The 23894-nt window shown below is 44.1% G+C and overlaps 1 protein-coding gene across 2 annotated transcripts; it reads right to left on the bottom strand.

Moving 5' to 3' along the window:
• Window positions 1-2674: 2674 nt before the first annotated feature.
• Window positions 2675-15966, bottom strand: Cfap161 (cilia and flagella associated protein 161). 2 transcript variants are annotated; one of them, XM_027407561.2, is made up of 7 exons: window positions 15697-15966; window positions 14985-15074; window positions 14239-14474; window positions 12291-12381; window positions 7434-7592; window positions 4455-4528; window positions 2675-3242 (listed from the first exon to the last, which is right to left on the bottom strand). In XM_027407561.2, the coding sequence occupies exons 1-7, from the start codon at window positions 15763-15765 to the stop codon at window positions 3050-3052; spliced, it is 912 nt and encodes a 303-aa protein (XP_027263362.1). In that variant the 5' UTR covers window positions 15766-15966; the 3' UTR covers window positions 2675-3049. The 2 variants fall into 2 exon arrangements, with proteins under 2 accessions (XP_027263362.1, XP_035297251.1); XM_035441360.1 differs by having other exon boundaries at window positions 12291-12375.
• Window positions 15967-23894: the final 7928 nt, after the last annotated feature.

The following is a 23894-nucleotide window of genomic DNA, read 5'->3' as shown; positions in this document are numbered from 1 at the left end:
CTTGAGGACTATCAGAAGATGATGCCACTGTATCTGGAGGGAAGCAGCCTCTACCTTGGGCCTAATATCTCCAGACAACCATGTCACCTTCCCTGAACACAGGCCCTTCCGTCTATGCTTGGTTCTCAGCAATGGTGTGCTCTTCCTCCCCTACCACCTCTCCCTCCTCTTCCTCTCTCTCTTCTTCTCCGTCTTCTGTTAGTCTTTATCCACTGAGTTGGGAAGCCCTGTCTTTCTCTGGGGCCTCTCTAGCCCATGCCTTATCTCCACTCTTAACACTGCCTTAATTCAAAACCCCCATGGTCCCATTCTTCCTGATCCCTGCATTACAATCTTTCTAAAGCAACATCATGAGCTTATGTCTCCAATCTCTCCCAAAACTATCACCTGCAAGATACAATTCAAGTTCCATTGCTTGACACAGGAAGCTAAGGACATTCAGCCTGAAAGCTGCTGCTGCATACAACATACAGCAGCATACCGGGTAGCCCGGTTCTGGTCTCCTCACAGTGAGTGTGATGTCTTTGGTTGTCACAAGTGGAACACTGCTACTGTCATTTAGTGTGTGAAGTCCAGAAATGCTGACAAACAAGGCTCAAGACAGCCCTGTGACAAAGAATTACCTGAGCCAAAATAATCAAGGATGCTATACTTTATAACCCTTTATCTCAAAACAGAGTCTAGAAGGAAAGCCCCAGTTCTGCTTCTTGGAGCTGTGTGGATTTGCCATGAATATATAACACCACAGACTGGTGACAAATAATGAAAGCATAAAGGTCCTTTAAAAGAATGTAGGATTATTGTAACAGGCAATACTGAGGTGACACAGGTAACAAGCTCAGTTCTAAGGTGTTCCTGTTCTTTTAGTGACACATTCCATGTACGAGAGATACAGGGTTCACTTTTATCTCCCATCCCCCAGTTCTGAGTGCCCAAACCTATGGTTTCTGTATGTTCGCCAAGCACTCTACTACTGAGCTGTGCATGGAGGCCCAAGATTTTCTTACACACACACACACACACACACACACACACACACACACACACACACACACACGAATGACCTCAAGGTAAGTATTGACATACCTTGGCAGTAGGGGTTAAGATGCCCTTGTGATGGGAGTGAGATTAGGCCAACATTGATTGCTATGTTTGAAGATGATTTTGGCTATTTCAGAATGTCTTCCCCAGATAGACAGGTGGACCAACTCTACCTGCCTGCCTTTGCCCTTGGAGAACTACAAGCTCACATTACCCTCCTCTCCCAAGATAGTGACTCTATCCTTAAAATAAACTAGCAAGTTGTGTTTTTTTTTTTTAATACAGATTCTGTCGACTGCAGAGATGACTCAGAGTTAAAGAGCACTTTCTGCTCTTCCAGAGGTTCAATTCCCAGCACTCACAATCTTTAACTCCAATACCAGAGGATCTGATGCCCTCTTCTGTCCTTCATGGGTAATACATACATGTGGTGCACAGACATATAAATAAGGCAGTCAAAACACCCATGCATGTACAATAAAAATACTTTTTAACAAACTTACAATACGGGAATTGGGACTCTACCCAAAGTAAACCAAACGAGGCTCTCAGAAGATGTGCCCAAGCATGTACATTTTAAAGCTCTACCCCAGAAGCTCTGGTTTGGTAGTACGAAGTACAGCCTGGGCACAGGTGTTGCCAAAGATCTTCAGATGCTGGAATACATAGCCAGGTTGGCACCCGCTGACAAAGGCCACCTCAAGGAACCGTTACTTTGTCATCTCCTCTTGAAGCCCACGACCCATCTGAGCATCACTGATGAAACTCACTGCCCAGGCTGACCCTGGCTTTGAATCGAGATGTCTATGTAGGGTCCTGACATTGGTGACTGTGACTGTTCCCCGAGGTGACTCCAGCACACAGACAGGCCACTCAGCCTTTGGTGCCAATGCCAGCTCCTTGAAGTGTGCTCCAGGCCAAGTTAGCCTACATAAAACCTACTGTAACCTACTTTCTACCACTCAATGCAATTCTTTGGGGATAGCCTTACACCTACGAGACTGGGAGAGCTATTTGTCCTACTATAATATCTTACATATATGAAAGGCAGAATGAGTAGTTGAACAAATAAATGAAAGGACATACATTCATTCTGTCCAGACTTTTCCTTTTGAATTCATTTTTAGTTATGTGCATCAGTATGTCAGGGAGAGGTTGTGCACGTGAGGGCAGTGCCTTGGAAGATCAGAAGAGGGCACCAGCTCTCCTGGAGCTGGAATTACAGGCAGTTGCCAGCCCCCTAGCATGGATGCTGAGAGCCCAACTCAGATCCTCTGGAAGAGCAAGCAGTGTGCAGATTTAATCACAAAGCCATCTCTCCAGCCCCATTTCTGGGACCTTCATTATCACGTAGATGACATCATGACTGAGTCAGTTACAAAGATTCACTAGAGGTAAAGGGATTCTGCAGTATGAAAGTCATTATAAGATCATAGCTACAGTAGAGTAGAGGGCCTGACATCCCAGGTTGGAGGCTGAAACAAAAGTATGATGTCTTTCAGAACACAGTGCATGGCTGTAATCCCAGCACTCAGGATTACAAAGACAAAGACAGGGTAATTTTTAATTCCAAGGCAGAGCTAACAGCTTAAAACTACACATTGTTCCACATGGAAGAAAATTGGGGGTGAAAGAGCAATGCCAAAACATCCATAAACTTCTGACATTTTTATTACATACACACATCCTTGGAAAGGAGACTAGACCTTGCAGGACCTTTGAATCAAGGGATTCTGAGTGGAGGCACTGAGTTCTTCATAATTAGGATATCAACAAAAGCTGATTACTGCAAATACTATTATTTTCAAACACTATTTACCCCCTACAGGTTGGCTCCCCATCACTAATTCAATAAGTTTCATAAGGTATTTCTTTTACTACTGGGTTCAGGGAGTTCTGCGCCCTACTGAAAAACTGCTTAGGGCACAACCAAGATTATTCATTTCTTTTAAGACCTACAAGTGATGAGAGCAGAGCCTGAGAGGCCACATGTATGCCTGGTGTGTCACTATGTGTTGATGCCCATGACCTGCTCCACGGCACGGGTATCATCTGAGGGTGGCTTGGGGAGGTCCAGCATGGTGGTCGACTTGTTCCTGGGATTCCCAGTAACTAGCATCCAGTGGTTCCTGGGCTTTTCAACTCTGCGTGAATCCATATGCGTATGAGCTGCAACCTCAACTTCCTTCCCAAAATAGGTCCTGGAGCAAAAAGGAATGGATTCCAGTCAGAAACTGAGTGACAGTGCTCAGGAACATTTGTTCATCCCTCCTAGAAAATTCCTCTTGCATCAGACCACTGTATAAAGCCCAATAGAGCCCCTAAAATGTGGTACATTTGTAGGAATATTTCACTCGTTTGCAGAGGTTTTGGCACATAGGGTCCCATCAGGAAAGACTTTACTGAATAACAACATCAAAGTTCTACACAAAGCAGAATTTCAGTATCACAATTCATAATTATGATACTTAAAAGTGTCAGTTATAATTCCAGTCAATAGATAATGTGTAGGCATGGTAGGTATCTCTGACAAAGTGTTACCCAAATACAATACATTAAGCTTCTTTAGTGTTAAAAATAAGTATTTGCAAAATCAAGTCTGTTGGATTTTAAATTTAGACCAATCAAGATGATAAACATATGGACCACCCCTGAATTTAAGCTAAATTTTGTCTTTTGACTGTCTTAATCAATGTAATAACCTCTTTATGAATTATAAAATAAAATATCACTTGACAAAATGAGATATTTGATGGACCAACTAAGTGATTATCTTTGAGCAGAAATATTCAAACAATGTTGAGCATTAACAAGTATTTTCAAACATTTGACTTGTTTAGCATGCTTAAGAGTAGATGTTGTCTGGATGTCAATAAGGAGGCCTCTGCACTCCAGGGAACCTCTGGTAGTGGATTAGTATTTTTCCCTGGTGCAAGAAGGGACTTTGAGAGCCCATCCCACATGAAGGGTTACACTCTAGCCCTGGACACATGGGGAAGGGCCCAGGACCAGCACAGGAAGATTTGGTGGACTTTGCAGAGCCCCCGTTGAGGGCCCTACCCTGCCTGGGGAGTGGTGGGTGGATGGGGGGGGGTGGGCTGGGGGTGAGGGGAGGGAGAGGGAGAAGAGACTTACATGTGAAACAAGCTTGTTCCCTAACTAGAACTAATAAATAAATTTTTAAAAAAAGAGTAGATGTTGTCAACAATAAATGGAAACAAAAATTGGTCTTTTCTTTTAAATAATTTTTATAAACCTTAGTGATAAAACTAAATCAATGTTATTGTTCTTAATTCAATACCTAAAGACCTTTACCTCAAATGACTAGACACAGACTCTTAGTGACATCTCTGCTTTTACACGAATGACCTGACCAGCTATGGCATTCTATTCTGCACCCAGCAATGCGATACCTTAAGGAGAGATGCCGATGGGTTGCCAGGGCTCGGTTTGTATGACGATGATAGATGACAAGTTTTTCATTTGCCTTTACAGGATAGGAAAAGAGAGTATTATTAGCATTCTGTCTGATTTCCCAGAAGCAAAAATCTAGAAAATATTAACATTCATTTCAATGTAGTACATATATAGTCTACAAGGCTGAGGGACCATGATGGGTTTGATGAAATGAATTATGGTAGATATCTACATGGTAGAATAATTACTCAGTCATATTGAAGAAGATTTTTGACAATGTGAAATACGGTTAATGGTGTTAAGAATACACATGTGTGCGTAAATATTCAACAGTTCCTATTTGTGTGTGTGGTAGGCATACACGTTTGTGTGGATATGCCTTGTACCAATGTGTTCTTGTATGTGGAGGCCAGAAGAGACACTGGGTATCTCTCCACTGTATTCTACCTTATTCTTTGAGGAAGGATCCCTCAGTGACCCTGGAGATGACCAGCTAGACTGACTGGACAGAAAGCCCTAGGAATCCTTCAGCCTCTGCCTCCCAGCACTAGGATTACAGGGTACATTGGACTTCACCTGCCTTTTACATGGGTGCTGGGATCAAAACTCAGGTCCTCACACTTGTGCAGCAGTGTGCAGGACTCCACCCACTGAGACATCTCTGTGCTACTCAGGATATCATTCTGGAATCTGTGTATGTGTACATATATACACATATATATGTATATGTATATATATTCATATGTATAGGAAAATAATAAACAAAGTGGTTACTTCTGGAAGATTGAGCTAATACTGGTGATTTTAATATTTGTACTTTAATGACTCTGAAAGTAAATATACATACATATATATATATATATATATAGTGTTTATAATTAGAAAAAAATAACTTGCTGGGGACAGAGACTTGACTGTATATCCCAAGCTAGCCTAGAACTCATGATCCTCTTGCCTCAGATGTGAGCTACCATAGCTGGCCAAAAAAATACTATCTTATTACCCTGACTCTTGTAAGATGAGTACCACCAGAAGGAAAAATGGCAGCCCCTGGCATATGAGTTGGTCTGGTACCCAAGGCTAAGCCCTCCTGGTGAGCAGAATCCATGTAACAGAACTCCACATCAGTTAAGGTCACTATGATCATAGTGGGTCTGGATAGGACCAAGACCACCCAGTCATAAATGAACCAACAAAACATGAGCATTGACCAAGCCAGAAAATTCCCAGCAGACAGGCATACCCAGGATTTTTTTTTTCTTTATCAATACTCTCAGTTGGCTCCTGTCTGCTCGCCCTTGGGAGAGAAGTTACTGGCATGCTCAGTTGTAAGATCTCCCTCGCCTTCCTGGCAGCTTCGAAGCCCCAGCAATGCCCCACTGCTGAAGCTATCTCCAAACCTGCCTGACCAAAATCTCTCAGGATCCTTTTTGGCAGCACTTGCTTGAGGCATCTCACATCCCCAAAATACATTTGCCCTCGCCTCAACAGCTGACATACCCAGCCTGCTCAGCCATAAGTGCAGCTGGAGTTCTGCTGAGACAGCAATAGCATGTGTGAGGTAGCTTCGTGTGTTGGGGGAGGGGGGAGGGGAGTTGGGTTCTGGGCTCTCTGTTTGGCAGATATGCAAGCTTGCTTGAGTGAGGTTCAGGGACCTGCCTGGGACCATGGAGCAAAGAATTCCTGCACCCACACTACTCCTATGAAGAAGCACAGCTACGGGCCGCTGACCACAATGAGCTGGCTGCTGCTCATGCAAACTAACCTGCTGGTCCTTCAATCAACCCTACAGGGATATCATGAACAACTCTAACTTACAGGGGCACTAACTAGAGAAAATGAAGACTGTAGCGACCACCATCCTAGGAAAGCCAAGCTAGGAGAGGATGGCTACAGAGAAAATTCTGCTGAGGTTCCTTCATTATGGATAAGGTGACCACCATCCACCCTGTACATCTGGGGTTCCCTGCCAGAGCTTTGAACAAATGGACCCACTGTGTGGAGCAGATTCAGAGGAACCTGTGACTGTAGCCCCTCCCATGGCCAATCCAAGCCAGACACTTCCAGTGATTCCTAGTAAGTCCTCCCTCTCCATATAACAGATGCCTCTTTCGGTATGTAGCCCACATCTCGTATTTGAGAGGCAGAGGCAGCAAGCTTGCTCTGTTCCCATGGGAACCTCCCAAAAGGATCCTGCTTCATGCTCTGTCACACTTGGCCCAGAGTCTAAAACAAGAGTGATCAGGGACTGTGTCTGCCTCAGTAGCAGCTTGCTGCCTCCATCCTGTTTCTCAGCTTCCCAGATGAGAACTTAGGTCAAGCAAAGTGGTGCCTATTCTGATGCTTGAAAAAATGGAGAATCTCAGGCCAGCCTGGCCTACAGTATGAGCAAAGAAAGGGGGGTGGAGAAGGGAGGAGAGAAAGAGAAGGAGAGAGGAAGGAAGGAGATAAAGGAGAGCAGAAGAAAAACAAATGGAGGACAGGAGAGGAATACATAGGGAAAGAAAGAAAGAGAGAGAGAGAAAGAGAGAAAAAAAGAGAGGGGGAGGGAGGGAGGGAGGAAGGAAGGAAGGAAGGAAGGAAGGAAGGAAGGAAGGAAGGAAGGAGGCAGGGAGGAAAGAGGGAGGAAGGGAGGAGAGGGGACAGGAAGGAGGAGATGGGGGGAGGGAAGGAGGAAGGAAGAGAGGGAAGGGGGAAGGAGGGAGGGAGTGGGTAGGTGTTGGGAGTGCCCAGGGACCCTGGGTCTTTTTACTGCTCTGGTGGTTGAGTCTAACCTGCAGCCAGGGTTGAGAGACAGGAGTGCAGAGTGCTACCTCAGAACAAGCCAGTGCTGTCCTCATTTAAGTTATAATGAAAGAAAAAGAGAGTCTTCTTGCTATTGAAGCTACAGTGAGCCTCCACTTGATCAGCAGGTGTGAGCCACAGCCCTTCCTTTCACAGACCCCAGGCCCCAGTGTCCCACATGCCGAGCTCACCCTGACTGGGTAGCCTTCATATTCCAGGCGCAGCTGGGGGTCGAGGAAGGTAGCCTGCCAGCTGTTCAGATGGGAGACCTCGTCTGTCAGAGTCACCTCCTGGAGGCAGGACTTCTTAGCAGACTTCAGAAGGGTCCTGTGGTCACTTGATAAATACAGCTGGAAACAGCACATGATATGAGTCACGGCTACCAAGAAAGCCAATGGGCCTGCACAGAAAGCAGGCACAAAAGCAGTTTCTAGAACCCTTTTCCTACCCATCCTGTAAGAAAGCACAACTCTCCCCTTCCTTAGAAATACATTGTCAGAATAATATTTCCCTCCTATCTCCCTCCCTCCCTGTACCCTTCTTCTTTCCTGTGATGGTTTGAGTGAAAATGGTCCCCATGCTCATATGTTTGAAGACATGGTCCCCAGTTGGTGGAACTGCCTGGGAAGGATTAGGAGGTGTGGTCTTGTTGGAAGAGGTGTGTCACTGGGGATGGGCTTTGAGGATTCAAAAGCCCACAGCATTCTCAGTTAGCTCTCTATCTTTCTGATTTCTGCTTAAAGATCACATAGAAGCTCTCAGTTACTGTTCCAGAAGCATCTCTGCCTACCTGATGTCATTTTCCCTACCATGTTTGCCATGGTCCCTTAACACTCTGAAACCATGAACCTCCAAATTAAAATGCTTTCTTTTATTTTGCCTTGGTCTTGGTGTTTTGTCTCAGCAATAGAAAAATTAGACATTTCCCACACTCCTTTTCCTGTTCCCATTCTCCTCCAAAGCATGGGCCCTGGGCCTGTATCTTATGCACTATAAATAACATTGCTGAACTGGACACCTGAGATGAAGTACTCTTCAGCCTGGAGCCATCACTCATCTGGAACCCATGTTCCCATTGGGAATAGAGATCAGCTGCATGGCTACATGTTCTCAAGAGCCATCCCATCCTGCTGGAAGTCCAGGATGTTCTGTCTTAGTTAGCTCTTTGCTTGTTCACCCCCACCATGAACATGAAGGTGGTTTCTCTGTCTCTTAACAAGTTTTTAGTGTGTTCAAAAACTTTAGATTTATTTTATTTATGCATATGAGTATTTTGTCAGCATGTATGTGTATATGCTATGTGCATGTCTGATGCCTGCTGAGGTCAGAAGAGGATTTCAGATCCTCTGGGGCTGTTTGTGTTCCACCATGTGTGTGCTGAGAAATGAGGCCAGGTCTTCTATAAAAGCAAACATTGAGCCATCGCTTTGGCCCTTTTGTGGGTGTTTTTTCTATTAAGTTGTGCGAGAGGTATAGCAAGGAAGGCATAAGCGAGTTATAACATTCTGTACATTTTCTACCCAGAAAGAGGGATGATGGGCTGTGGATAAGAGAGGTATCTTGTGACCCTCTGGATGTTGACTGTCCCCTGTGTGACAGAAGATTCCCAAGGTGGGTTACGAGACCTAATGAGAGGATCTCCTATGCTAGAGTTGTCCCTCAGAAGCCAGATCAAACCAATGAGACCTGGCCCACCGCTGACACTAAGAATGAAAAGATGGTGGAAGTGTACTATGGAGAGAGGATGAGCCGGCCCTGGATGGACAGGGGCTTTGCTGCAGTGACATTCAAAAGCAGACAGCAAGGAGTAACAGCATTAAGGCCAGTGCTCCAACCATGTGAAGCCACTCATAAAACCTGACTAAGAGCTAAAATGCCTTCCTGAGAGAAGTTGAGAGATGCCTTACAAGAGTTAAAATTTCAAAGTTGTTAATAAAAAAGCACTCAGTTTTACAGTGCCAACCAACACAAAGTGACTTTTCCGTGCATAGGCAGAGGGCCTGGAAAAGATAATTATTGCACTTAAGTCAAAGATCAATTCCTAATGTAATCCAGACAAAGAAAGATAATGGGGGGGAAACAAAGATCTGTCAAAGTGTATTACAGCTTTGTATAATTATAACACTATAGTCCTGGAGTAAAAATAGATGATTTCAGTGGATCAAAATAGAATATTCAGGAAGAGTGTGTAGTGCACAGGATAATTTAATATATGCTTAGGGAAACACAGTGTGACAGGAGGGAGAATTATTAGAGAGCTAACATGTGAGATGGATGGTCATTTGGGGAACCCGAGTACAAAACCCTTCACCAAAATAAATCTCAAATGTATTAAAGACTAAATTTAAACAAATGCCAAACTGTAAACATGTAGAAATTAATATTTGTTTTGCTTTGTATCAGATCTTTAACATTCTAAATCTTAAAAAGAAAAGCAATGGAGGAGGGGCTAAGAAGATAGGCATGGGAGAATGGGAGGAAGAGGAAACTGGTATGTAAAATAAGATTGTTTTTAATTTAAATAAAAATTTACTTAAAAAAAAGAAGATGCCTCCACAGACAAAAGCAGCCCATACACAAGCCTGACGGCCTGCATTTGCATCCAAGAAAGCCACAAGAAACAGCTAGGTGCAGTAGTATGTACATCTGCAATCCCAGCAGCCCTATGTTAAGATGGGAGGGAGAGATAAGAGAATTGCCTGGAATCCGTGCTCCACCTAGCCTGAAATATATAGTGTGAGAAACGAGAAAGACCCTGCCTCAAACAAGGTAGAAAGTGAAAACTGACTCTTAAATGATGTCCTATGTGTGTGTGTGTGCACACAAAGAAATAACTTCAAAGGAAAACTGACAGATTTATCTCAAAAATGCCATTAAAGCAACTACAATTTAAATTGGGGGAGGTAATATTAGCAACAAATATGAAAATGCAATCATCCATCAAAAGGGCAGTACAGAGACAAAGAACATATGGACCCCAGGGCAAAAGTGTGAGAAAAGCAAAGAGAGGGAGGAAAAGTGAGAATATAGGAGAGGGGAGGAAGGCAAATGTACAGGGTTGGAAACAGGTACTACCACATTACATACCCTTTCCTGTTTGTCCATAAGATTAAATTGTCCAAAGATTTAAATTGTGATGTTTGTCACATTTTAGTGTCATATGTATTTACTGTTGCTGAGAGTACAAACTGGCACAGTGTATTAAGAAAGAACTGGTTACATCTTTAAAAAAAGAAAAAAACAAACAAACCAGGATCGCTCTCTGAAACATAGGCTGACCTGGAATTTGTGGCAATCCTCCTGCTTCAGCACCCCAAGTACTAAAATTATAGGGGTGTGTCACTATGCCCAGCTTTCAATACTTCTAATTGTATTCACATTCTTGAGATCAGTAATTCTATATCCAAAAAAAACCCTATTCTGAAGATAGACTCAATAACTAGGGTTTGAGGGGGGGTGAACTTTAAGCATTTACACACACATACATACATACATACATACATACATACATACATACATACATACCAGAACTTCATACGTGATAGAAATTAGAATAACAAACCAAATTAGTTAGGTATGGTAGCACACACCTATAACCACAGTATTCAGAAGGCTGAGGCAAGATCACTAGTTCAAGGCCAGACTGAGCTGAAAAGGAAGACCAACAGAAGAGATTAAACTCAGGTTGCAGATCGACACCTACACATGGCATAGTTTGACTGGCATCCTTGGTTTGGCATAGTGGTACCAAAAACCTTATGATACAATGCCATATCAGACAGTACTGGAATCTCCTGTTGGTCTCATTTTTTTCTAATTGCAGTTATCAAATCCTGATAAGACACAGCTTGCAAGGGGAAGGGCTTCTTTGGGTTCACAGTTTAAGGAGTTAATCTTTCATGGTGGGGAAGGCTTGGCAGTACCAACAGTTTATGGCTGCGGCTGTGCATATGGGGCCACTGGTTAAGTTTTGATGGACCAAGAGGTTAGACCAGAACATAGGCCTTCCCCCCACTGCAAATCACTTCCTCCATGTGGTCCCCAACTCCCAAAAGAGCATTGCCAGTTGGAAACTCAGTGTTCAAACACCGAAGACTATGGAGGGACATTTTACATTCAAACCATAACAATGCATAGCTGAACTTCTATTCTCCCGGTGTTCTTATGTCAAAGACTCACTTGAAAGAAAAAAAAACTGAGTTAACATGTGTAAGGCAATTACAGCATTTCCTGGCACAGTGCTCAAATTTTATGAGTCACTGACTCAAACAGTTAATTTACACAAATCCCTATTACATAGTTTGTATATGAAATTCAAGCATGAGTTTATCTGTTTCTGTTGTCCGCTTTGTTTTGTGGATATAAGTCTCACTCTATAGTCCAGATGAGTCTCAAAATCATGGCAATCCTCCACCCTCAACTCTCAAGTACTGAGTTTATAGGTGTGTGCCACCATACCTGACCTATATATTATCTCCAAAGTAAAGGAGGATCTCAGAGACTCAAGCTTCCTGGTATCTACTAACCCGTAGTGTCCTTATTACTTCTTAGGGAAAAAAAAACATAGTTGCTAAGCAAAAGCTTAAGATGCCAGAGCTGGACAAAATGATCCATGCCTATTGTCTCATATATTTGACAAAGTGCTGAAACACAAGCATCACTTTGAGTCCAGAAGTTCAAGATTAGTCTGGCAATGTATAACTTGCTGGAACTGGTGGCATGTGACAAATGTCAGTAAACTGAATTATTTAATTTACTATTTAAAGTGGTATAAACTTTCGCCAAATGACAGCTGTTTACTAAAAAGATTTTCCTCCCTTCATTCCTTAGCTCTTAAGGCTGGGGGTGCTGTTTGCTTGTTTGCTTTGTTATTTACAAAGTTAAGAGGAAAGAATCAGGTACAAAATGCCCAGTGGAACCCACAAACTGAATGCACAGTGACAGCAAAAATGAGATCCTCATCTACACAGCCCCTTCTGGGGGTAGTTATTGGCCATCTTGGTAAACAAGAATGATACATGACAATAGGCACACCCAAGGAGACTCACCGTCTTGAATTCCGGTCCTGCAGCTATCCCGAGGCAGAAGTCCTGCCCGTATCTAAGGACTTGGCCCACACCATCACTGCTTCTGCTGTCACTGGAGGGTTAGAGCAGCAGGAAAGAGTGAGGACTATGCCTTACCATCATTCCCACACTTTTCTTGACAGTGTATTAAGGTGGAACGCAATGGAGTCAGAACTAGATTGATAACAGATGATTTATTAGGAAAGTACTCAAACAACGGAGCCAGAGACCAGGTTTACATCGCTGGTTTACACCGGATGCCTGCTCGTCTGTTTAGCCAGGCGAGAGAGGGAAAAAAGGATCACATGCATGCGTCTATGATATTTAAAGCCTTGCTACATCATTCTGAGCACACCCAAGTGGGCGTGGACAGGGTCACCTGTGCCAGCCCCCAAGCGGGCGTGGTCAGCATTTCCCCCTACATCGTATATTCTCATACCATACTAAATTAAATAACAAACGTTCCTCTCCAGTCTGTTTTGCTTGCCATGGCAAAAACCTCAGTCATCTGAGATGATGTCAAGAGATGCTGATGAAAATCACGTGCTGGAACGCATCATCAATTTGTGTACCATTAATTGAAATATTCTTGAATATTCTTGAAGCCTTTTTCCTCTGTTTTGTGCATTAACCTATTCATGTCTTTATTTGTTTTTTGATGTTTTGAGACGGTCTCACACTAAAGCTCAGGCTGGCCTTAGACCCACTATGTAGTCCCAAACTGACATGGAATTTGGAGAAATCTTCCTGCCTCAGCCTCCTAAGAGTGCTGGGGTTACCATAGCCAGCTATAAAAGTTCTTTTATTTTAGCCTCAACATTCAGCTAGCATGTACATGATATCCCCATTCTATCTGTCCCATCAATCAAATCCAGAACCTCCCCCACTCTATAGCCTTTAACCAGAGTGGACTAAGCATGCTAAGAACTTTTGGTCATATGCAATGACTTTTTTTAGACAGAGCCAAGGTTATACTTCTGCAGGCATTTAATATAATCTTCCCTCACAATCTTCCAGGGACAGAAATGGTCACCAAGTTTAAGATGTTTTACCACAAACCATCTGCACTCAAGAAAATGAAGTGAAGGGTACATAAAACAGGCTCTAGTCTTGTCACTGAAGTATTGTCACAAAGCCTTCAACAGAGTCAAAGTGGTAGTTTTAATTGTGATTATATGTCTCTAAAGGTCCCGTTGATCATTTCCAAGACCTCAAGTCAATCTCTGGTAGATGACTGATTTTAAAAGAGTAAAACCCATCTCATGGAGCCTTTCATTAAATGAAGATAACATAGCATTGAGAACAATGCAAGCACTCGTGTGAACACAAAGCCTCCTGTAACACTGTTTGGAAAATCCTTCTTTTCTTCCAGGCAGAATGTAAGTTCATATTTCTGGATCTGACCATCATGAGCAAACATTTTGAACTGATCACAAGTAGCTAGTTAACCTGCTATCTTAAGCAAATAGCTGTGTAAAGGGCCCTCAGCAATATTTCACAAGTGAGCAAGCAAGGCAAGACCTCAGAAAATGTTCACATAACCTTTGCCTGCAGTCATCATTGCCTGACCCCAGTGTCCATATGTGTCCATCTGTCTGTTTGTGTGTGTGCACAGTGATGTTCCTCAGGTGCTGTTCACTTCCAAAAAAAAAAAAAAAAAAAAAAACATACCAGAGTGTCTCATTTGGCCTGAAATTCACCAAGTAAGCTAGGCTGGCTGGCCAGCAAGGCTCAGAGATCTGCATGTCTCTCCCTCCACAGTACTGGGATTACAAGTGTTGACCACCGCACTTGGTTTTTTTAATAGGGTTTCTAGACATCTAAATCAGGTCCTCACACATATGAGACAAACACTTACTGATTAGTGTCTCCTCATTTTTAAGCTACAAATCCAAGCAGCTACTTCGATGCTGCCACTGAGTGTCTCTACCTCAAGATGGTGAAGGTATTCCTGCCATTCGGTGCTGTGGTCCGAACAGCACTCACTCCACAGGGCGTTTCAAATTCATCATATAGCTGGGCTTTAACTTCATCGGGGCTCATACACAGGCACAGGTCTCCTTCCATAAACACGCCAGCTTCCTCCCACCGGGGGTGGTCAGGATTCACAAGCATCACTTTGTCGCCATAGTGGACAAATCCATCTTGGGATACTGAAAGTTCCATCTACAATTTTAACAGGAATTTTCCAATAAGCTCATCAATTCCTTCACTGCTGAGAGCAAGGCTGCTCCCGAGTGCACCTCCTTTCTTTCTCAGACTGGCACCATTTCAATAATGCCCTCCCTCCCTCTCTCCCTCCAATCCTTAGTGTCCTTCCCTACCGTATTGTCAAGCAAGTTCCCAATGACCCTAAACAAGGTCAAGCGAAGCTGTCAGAATTCACATAGGTAGGTTTGTTCAATGCTTGTTAAACATTTGTGAGCAGCAACTGAAAGGCACTCTACTTGGGCAAGCATTAATCCACCCCTTTATATGCAAACATAATTAAGTAAACATAATTAAGGGCGAACTTCCCTTTATGTTCCTAAAAGCTTGGGGAACTTTAAACACTGTACTTTTCAGATTATTTTTTTAAGTTTCCAAAAATGGTTAGTTGCTTATAGAAATTTTCCTTGCTTAAACTCGCACTTAATTTGACAGCAGTTTGAAATTGGTGTTGGAATTTAAGATTACCGGTCTCAAGATGATCTTTTTCAGCCTTCTGTTTCTCTGTAAAAGAAGTTCTCCCTTCTCCCTCTTCTCTAGGAAGTCTCTCATGCGCTCCTGGGGATGCAAAGACAGAGTAAACGGGACTACAGGGCCCAGCCGCTGCAGAGCACAGGTACTGGTAGCTTTTCTCTCCCTCGGAAGCATCTCAAGTTCAAAGTTTGAGAACACAAAAGGAAATGTGATCGTGGTGGAGATGGCAGAAATGTCCTCAGCATGTCCCGGTGGAGTGCTTAGGAAAAAACTGAGAAGAAAAATTCTTGGAGAAGAAAAGGAGAGGGCTCCTGAGCTTACCCTGTCCAGAAACAACCGGGAGTGGGATTTGGAGGCCAGCCGTCTCTACGGGGAATTTCCTAACTGGGATGAGCATATGGAAAGTCCCTCCCCATACACTTGTAACCCCAGAACCTTCCCAACACCTAGGGGCGACACAAAGCTGGTGAAGGCAGAGAACCCGGGAGAAAGCGAGCTGTGCTTGCTCTGGGTTCAGGAGTCGTGAAGCCGGGGCATTCAACGAGGCTAGGTGCTCAGAGACAACAGATGAGCTACCGAGGTTCATCAAGGGTGCGTGGGGAACATGGTGAGGCTGGGTAAGAAGAGACTAAGTGCTCAGAGCAGCACAGAGGGAGCATGAAGGACAGGGTCTGGGGTCGTAGGAATGCGGCGGCACCCTACGCACCTCCTCCAGGCAGAGTTCTTCATTCCAGTTGCCCATCCGGACTCCAGGACCATACAAGTTCTGGGCCATAGTCCCTGCGCAGTCAGAAAGTCAGCCTCCCTGACACCAGCGTTAGCGTGTCCTGTTGCCATGACGACCAGGCAGCTCCCGGTTGGTCAAGGTCCTCCCGGCTAGCCAATAAGTGACAGCACAGCAGGTGTGTGGTTCCGCCTTGGGCTGCTACGCACTCTCTACCTCACCCTGCCCCTCCCATCATTGCCACCGCCTTCAATGAGGTCCACCGCAAAGCAGATCTGGAACCTTGAGGACACTGTTCCAAGCGCTCCCTAAGGGGAAAAGTTTTGAAAACTTTTATGCCATTTTTCTTGAGTTGGGTTTTTAAGTCTGCATCTGGATACATATCCCAGACTGGTCTTGAACTCATTACGTAGCACAGGCAGGTCTTGAGCTAGAGATCTTCCTGGCTGCCTTCTAGTGCTGGGATAACAGGTGTGCATGCTACAAATGGCGTAAAATGCGTTTTGCTTTTTAAATTGGGATCTAAGCTAAAGCACTCTGAAAGCAGAGTGCCACTAGCTTTCCAGTGGAGTCGTGGGTCAACTCCAGCCTATTTTTCCAATCACTGTCACCAGCAATTTCACAAACACAGCACCTCTTCACTGTAGACAATGAAAAACCAAAACATAAAAGAAGCCGGGGGGGGGGGGGGGGGGGGGGGGGAAGCAATACTCAAATTTCACAGCTTCCAAAGGAAGAAACAAACCACTGTGCTAGCATATTTTTGTGTATACACTTCTGAGGTAGTCCATATTCTCATGGATTTTATGACAACCCTCCCCTCTAATATCTAAATGCAAGGGCAAGCCTGTGATTTGCAGGCACTCTTGGTAAAACCAAAGTTTGCTGTAGCCATCGTTTCTTCAAGAGGACATTGTCTTATGAGAAGGAGGAATAAGCAGTTAGGTAGAACTACCTGGTGCTGGTTGCTGACTGAATGCATTCGTTAATTCCCCAATGTTCAGCGCCTCCTAATGCAGGGAAGAAATAGAAGGTGGTGGCCAAACCCAGCCTAACAGGGAAGCCAGATCCTGTAAACAAATTGCTTCTGGAGTTTGTTATACATACAAGCCACTGAAGAAATGATGAAGAAGGGACTGGAGGGGAACTGGAGGGCTTATGGATGAGTCATTCCTGCCCTGTGGGTTGTTCGAGTGACAACTGGGCAAACTTGCTGGAAGAGGGGTTCCTTGTAGACCTGGAAGGACTGGAGCTTGGGAGCTGCAGCAGGTGACACAAACAGGAACATTCTGTCCCTCTGTGGCTCCACTGACTCTGTCCCTCCATCACAACATTCTAAGATACTTCCAAAGACACTAAGTCAGACATTACATTGGATCAGATACATGTCACTTGGGGTATGTGGTGAACTGGAAACAGACTCAGCGAAGCTAGCAGTGTACCTTAGTTCAGACGGCTGAAGCCAGCTTTGTAGCACATGGTGAACAACAGACATTATCTGCAACTGTTCCACAGGATCATGATCATCTGAAAGCAAGCTGTTGCCTGGTGATGTCGCAGCAGTAATCAAAGCACAGCGCACGGCTCACATGTTTCTGTTGATGCTGGTATAAAAGAAAAACCTGTGTGCTGGCTGTCTGCTGCACAATAGCACAGCATGCACAATTATGGATAGCACACAAGGCTTGTAGTGACTCTAAATGACTGTTACTGGCTTATGACTTACTATAAGGTGTTTTTACCCCTATTTTAGAAGGTATGTCTCCTGCTTATTACAGGGCACTATGAAGCAGTGTCTGGGGGGGCGGATTCCCCCGTCAGCTATCTCCTGCTGCTCACACTGAATGTCTCCAGACTGTTTAATTTGCTCTTGGCCTGGTCTGGTCACTACCACCAAAGTGTTCAAAGCCAATGCTGATGGTGGAGAGGAGTTGACATGGAATGATTGATCTGGAAACAAAGGTCAACGTGACATTTTTTCTAAAACCACAAATCAATAATGGTTACTCCTCACCAGTCAATTATGTCCAGATTCACTATAGCTGGTACTGAAAAGCATGAAAACCATTGGGGATCTGGATTCATTAAAGACAACGCCACTAATAGAAATTTGCAGACGGCAAACAGCAGATATGGAGGAACTTTAAGATCCTGGCTTGAACACCTAGCACTGATGTTTGCACAGTGAGGCAATCACTTAATAATCCAACCCTCAGAAGTATCCCTGCTCCATCCAGGTATGCTCGCACAGGCCTGTAATCCCACCACTCACTATGTGGAGGCAGAAGGATCAGGAGTTCAAGGTCATCCTCAAGCACAAAGTAAGTTTGAGGCCAGCCTGAGCTATGTGAAAATTATCTCAAAAAGTCATGGAGATTGCTAGAGAGATGGCTCAGCAGTGAAGAGCAAGTATCACTCTGACAGAGAACCTGGGTTTGGTTCTCAGTACCCATGCTGAATATCTCTCCTCTGCCTGTAACTCCAGTACCAGGGAATCTGATGCCTCTTACCTCTATTGGGCACACACCCACACACATATCCACATATACACCTAGTTAAAAATAAAAAGTTTTTAAATCCCTGTTGGGAAGAATAGGCAGTCAGATCTCTGTGAGTCAGAGGCAAGCCCAGTCTACTTAGCAACTTAAGGCTATACAGTGAGACCCAGTCTCAAAGCTCACACACACGTACATACATACATACACATGCAAAGACTCTTGCATGCAGACTTCTGACTCTAAAGCCAGTGTTGTTCCTCCTAAGTATTTTCATGCTCCCCACAAAATTGTGTAATGAACAGAGACACTGAGGGCATTGGGGCTGAACACCTCTCTCGTAGACAACAGCCTATAAAATAAGGACTGAAACAGCAGGACTTTAATTACCTATCAGAAGAGTGGGACCTGAGTCTTATCTCTGGCACTGGAAGGAGATGAGATATTCTTAACTGCCTAGAAGGTCATTAACGGATAACATTTTAAAACCGACTCCAGGAGCCTTGAGTCTTACAAGACTACTCTACATCAGGAAGCTGTCTCATAAAGAACAGAAACATAGCACTGTTCCTTCCTGTGGGAGTCACCTAACAGGGTCTGCCAATCACTTGTACAAGACAAAGTTTCTCAAGCCCTTTTTGAGGTCATAAAATATTTAGTTTATATATAATTATACAAAAATTTTCATCTACACTCCTTTAAAACCCTCAAAACCAAGGCTTAATTTTACATGTATTCACTCACTGATGACCCTGTGTGGTTGACTAAATCTGACTTTAGTAACAAACCTGCCCCCCCACACACACACCCTCTACTTGACAACTGTGATCTTTGACATAAAGCAGACATATACTAAAAAAAAAAAGTATTTTGTGTGTGTGTGTGTGTGTGTGTGTGTGTGTGTGTGTGTGTGTGTGTGTCTGTGTGTGTTTTGATGAGGCATAGGAAACTTTGACTGCAGTCTTTTATTACTTACTTGTAAGACATCTGGTAGACAGAAAGAGAAGCCAGAGAAACACATAAAAAGAATCAGGTTCAGGAAAGAGAAGTGGAACAAAGTTCAGACTCTGGGAAAGAAAACCAGGAGATGTGTGCTAAAAACAGAGTATAGAAGTCCTCAGTGGGTGTGGATGGCATGCAGGTCAGCCCAGGGTCACACTGAGAAAGCCCAGTAGGACAGCTATTCCACTAGCTATACAATGCAGTTGTCTCTAGGCCTCAGAGTTCTCCTCACTGGTAGAAACAGTACTGTACTGCCAACACTCTGGAAAGCATGGCCAAAATAATCTGCAATGTGGTAATAGATAAAGGAGAAAGAATGGGGCTGTCAAGTAAACTTAGGTGGGAAGTAGGGAGGATTCTTGATCTCAGAGCTCCTCAGAGTCTTGGGTTCAAGGCCAAGGTATGCCCTGGAAATCTACGACAGAGCTTCAGGCATGCAACACAGCCCAGTTTCATTTCAATGTGAAATCTGTTTCCTTTGGGATCATCTTGTCAAATCAATATTTTAAGAGGCACTAACTACACTTGGAAAAAAAAATTTTGAGACAAAGTCTTGAGTAGCCCAGGCTGGCCTCATGATGTAGACAAGGATGGCCCTGAGCTTCTGATCCTCCTGTCTTTACTTCACAGGTTTTGGGATTCCAGGCACATACCATCACAAGGGGTTTGTGTGATGCCGGGCATTGGATGCAGGACTGTATGTATACTAGGAAGCACTCTATTAATTGAGATAAAGCCCCAACCCACAGACTTTCTTTTGAGACTTCCAACTCTTTGTGGGGCCCCAAACCAGAACTTAGAATACCCCTACATGAACTTCCTAAATTCTGGGATGACAGGTGTGCCACCACCACACCCAGCCCAGCACCATGAAACAAATTAAGAGGAAAGCTGCTGCCCGCCAGGCAGCTGCCATCATGAACACTATTATAGTGCAGCCCTTTAGGCTATGCAGTGTCACCAAAGTGCTGGGCGGGATCAGCTCTCAGGGATGGTGCACACAGACGTCAGTACCAGGTACTCCTTCACATCTAAGGTGAAAGGTCCACTATACAAGAGTAATGTGCTCGCCCTGCTGGAGTCAAAACAGAGGCTTGGAAGTTGTGCTGAAGTTGGTGCTAGGTCCTAGGTATTCATCCACTTGGCCCAGGGGATGAACCACAGCTGTTAAATAAATAAAGGGTTTGGACTGTATTGGGAGAGCAGGGGAGAGTGGGAGGGAGGGGACCCACGTTTGGGTTCACAGTCACTTGTTCTATGTCACTTGGCCCCATGACTGCTGGCCTGTGTTAAGGCAGAGCATCATGGCAAAAGAGGAAGATGTGGTAAAACAGAGCTCTTCATCTCATGGAAGACAGGAAGCAGAGATGGGAAGGGGCCATAGACAGGTAGTGACCTGCATTCTCTGAGTTCCAAAATAACAACAACAACTTGGGGACCAAGCTTTCAGCATGTTAGCCTAATAGGAGACAGTTGATATTCAAATTATAACACCAACTCAAGTGATTTTTGAGGCTCAAAGGATACAATAATATAAAAAGAAATAAGACTTGGACACAAAGGGGCAGGAATAACAAAAAAAATGCTTTAAGGCAAAGAAACAGGGTAAAGAGAGACCAGATATTCATACAGGGCAAATTTTTTATTTAAAAAGAGAGCAGAGGAAAGGCTAAAAAGTTTATTCCTATGCAATAAGGGAATCCATACAAATGCTATTTAGCTGAGACTTGCCTTGTGCGGTGACCTATGATTTGGCCTGGGAAAAACAGCTAAGTAAGAAAAGACTCTTGGTCCCTGTCTTTGTGGAAAGTCAGAACATAAAAGCCCTTCTGCATGCTGATGGCAGGCTGGGGGTGGGTACAGGAAAGGCATCTCTAAATGGAAGTTAACTGAAGAGTCCTTTGATACAGAAGGCAAGGTACCAGAAATGGTCCTATTCTAAAGGAATGACATAACTTTCTTTAATGTCTCCTCCAACCAGGGCATTTATTCCCACCCTCAACAAAGAACACATGCTGCTGACACTGCAGAAAAGAGTCGTCCAGGTTTTTATGTCTCCATCTGGTTTTCCCTTCTGTTTTCATTAGACTCCTATAGGCAAGAACACCACATGAATACCATATATCTCTCCTGAACCAAGCATGACCCTACCCCCAACCAGGCATGGGCCTAGCGTTCACCCTCAGGAATAGCTCTCTCTCAACCAAAACTTGGCTGTCTAGCACTCAGTCTTTGGTCCTTTCATCAATGCAACCCACAGATGCCCCACTCTTGAACACCCTGATGTCTCTACCCCAGAAGAAATGTCCTACTTTCCAGCTCCTTTCCTTCCTCACTGTGGGCAGAGAAGAGTGGGCCCTGGGTAAAGAAAGCCTTTTCTTTTTCTCCACACCCTGGTGGCTTTAGAAAGCCAAGAGCAGCTTCGGGCTTGGATTTGGAAGCAAGAGCTAGAAGAAGCCAAATGTCCTTGCCAGGAAAGCAGAAAAAAAACAAAAACAAAAACCATGTTTTCCACTTAGGAAGAGGACTCTGAAGAAGCATCCGACCCCCAGAACAGGGGAACTGAGAGGGCCGAAGCCTGCTGGAAACTCACAGGTGTCCCTGGAAGGACTCTGGCTTTCAGCCAATGTGAAGGTGAAGCTTCAGGCCTTGTATTTTGGGATCCCAAAATACAGAGAGGCCCTGTAGCTACAGAGGGAAGGTATCATCTAAGTCACTGGAAATTGATTTCAAACTTCCCCCTTCCCCTTTTCATGCAGAGGCAAGGCAAACCTAAATAGCACATGACATGCAGATAAAAAAAGGTGCTGTCACAGTTTGACTCAAATGATGAGCTGGGACAGAAACATCCCCCTTGTCACAGTGAAGAGCCATCATGGCCTGCAGCACAGTATGACTACATGGACCACATGAGAACCTCACTATATAGGAACCTCTGGAGCTCACAGAGTGGGACTGAGCTGTGGAAAGCCACATGCCTCTCCTGATGGCTGATGGGAGCCTAAGGCGACTTGCATCCAACTCAGGGTTTTCTCCTTCAGCAACCTCCAGCTTCACAGACACTCTTTGTCTGCCACCAACCCATTCATCCCATCTCCCTGGTCAAAAAAAAAAACTCTAGTCTTTATGGATTCACAAAAAATAGAAGTCAAATTCAGAATGTAGTTGAGCGGTTTGGCTTCACTTCTCTCCCACTCTCTATTGTTATCATCATCATCATTATTTATTGTTGTTATTATTATTATTTAGAAACAGTATTTCTAAGTGTTCTGCATGCCATGCCTTCACTCATGTGCTTACAGAGCAATGAGACAAGTTCCCAGGGCTCTATGGTACTGGGTTACCAAGGGTGTGACTCAGACTCATTTCCCCAAACAGCCTGCTTTTCCTCTCCCCTTAGTCTAATAGGGAAAGCTATGGTTTACTTTTTTGTCACAGACAAAAGAAGGCAAGCACAGAGAAGTTCTGGGAAACACCCAAGGCAGCATGGAAGCCAGAACTGAAACCCATCTCAAGAGTGAAGAGGGCGGAAGAAAGAAAAAGGAAAATATGGCTTTCTATTTGCATAGCAGTCACAGACCTCGAGCACATTTGTATGCCATTTTCAGTTTGGTATTGTCAGTAGAAGAGATATGAAACAATTCTACATTATATGGCTAGTTTTGTGACTTAAATCATAGACTCTGAGTCAGGCATCCTCGAAGCAATGGGCAGAATTTACTACTTACCTGCTTTGTGACCTTGGGTAAAGTCATGTCCTGTGACTCAGTTTCCTCTTGTGTAAAGGAGATATACTAAAACCTTCGTCTTAGGGTAATTGTGATCTGTGTGTTAGGAGGTGTGTGCAGCACGCTGCTATAGCATCTGTTTCTCCTTGACATTATAAAGACGTTGCCATCAGAGCAAGCACAGGTACCAGGGTCTCACAACTCGCCAGGCACCTCACTTGGCAGATGCTTGCAGCTTCTGAATGTCCATGTTGGATGCTCCTTCGTGTGGCCTCATCCAAAAGTCAGCTGAGAGGAACCAGGTCCTTTCTGATTCTTCTTTGGAAATAAATTTGATTTCATAATTGGACAATTGTGCCCTCTTGTGGCAAGTCATGGGTATAGTGTGTTAACCCTAAAGAAAACACCAGTGCAGTCAGGACTGAGGATAGCCTTAGGACTGTTCTGGGGATCCCAGTTGGAGGGGCTCAAAAGACCCCTCCCCTCCCTGAGGCTCTATAGGCAGTTAGCATTTGCTAAGGAAGTGGAACTCAATAGGCCTCTCCCCTCCCTAAAGATCTATCTGTAAGCAGTAAATGGCTGCTGGGAGGAGGGAGAGATATTTTCTTCAGCAATGTAGCCACTGTTGAGATGCCCATGCTCCTGTAAATAAACCCACATAAGGAACCCAGTGAAACTCATTGGTCACCCTATCCCGAGAAAAGGACATGAAAATAGATCGGGGACTAGTTGGGAAAAGAAAAGGGATCCTCAAGATAAGAGAAGAACAAGATAATGGGAGATGGATATGATTACAATACAATGTGCACACGTATGAAAATGCCATCATGACACCCATTATAAAGTTTAGTCCATGGTTAATATATGCTAATAGTTTTTAAAGGATAGATACTCCAGCTTACAGGTCTCTATTCCCAAAGGTGTTCCTGAAGTTGATGGTGCATCTTGCCATTCC

Source organism: Cricetulus griseus, chromosome 3 (genome assembly GCF_003668045.3).
Source record: "Cricetulus griseus strain 17A/GY chromosome 3, alternate assembly CriGri-PICRH-1.0, whole genome shotgun sequence".
NCBI lineage: Eukaryota > Metazoa > Chordata > Mammalia > Rodentia > Cricetidae > Cricetulus > Cricetulus griseus.
Note: the sequence above shows the minus strand (reverse complement) of the source record. Positions and strands in the feature narration are given on the sequence as shown.

Excerpts from the sequence above, each read along its gene's own strand:
- Cfap161 (XM_027407561.2), bottom strand. The coding sequence starts at position 15,765 with ATGGCCCAGAACTTGTATGGTCCTGGAGTCCGGATGGGCAACTGGAAT. Across the intron at positions 12,382-14,238 it reads AATACCTTCACCATCTTGAG|TGACAGCAGAAGCAGTGATG; the intron begins GTAGAGACACTC and ends CTAACCCTCCAG. Across the intron at positions 4,529-7,433 it reads ATGAAGGCTACCCAGTCAGG|GCAAATGAAAAACTTGTCAT; the intron begins GTGAGCTCGGCA and ends TATCCTGTAAAG.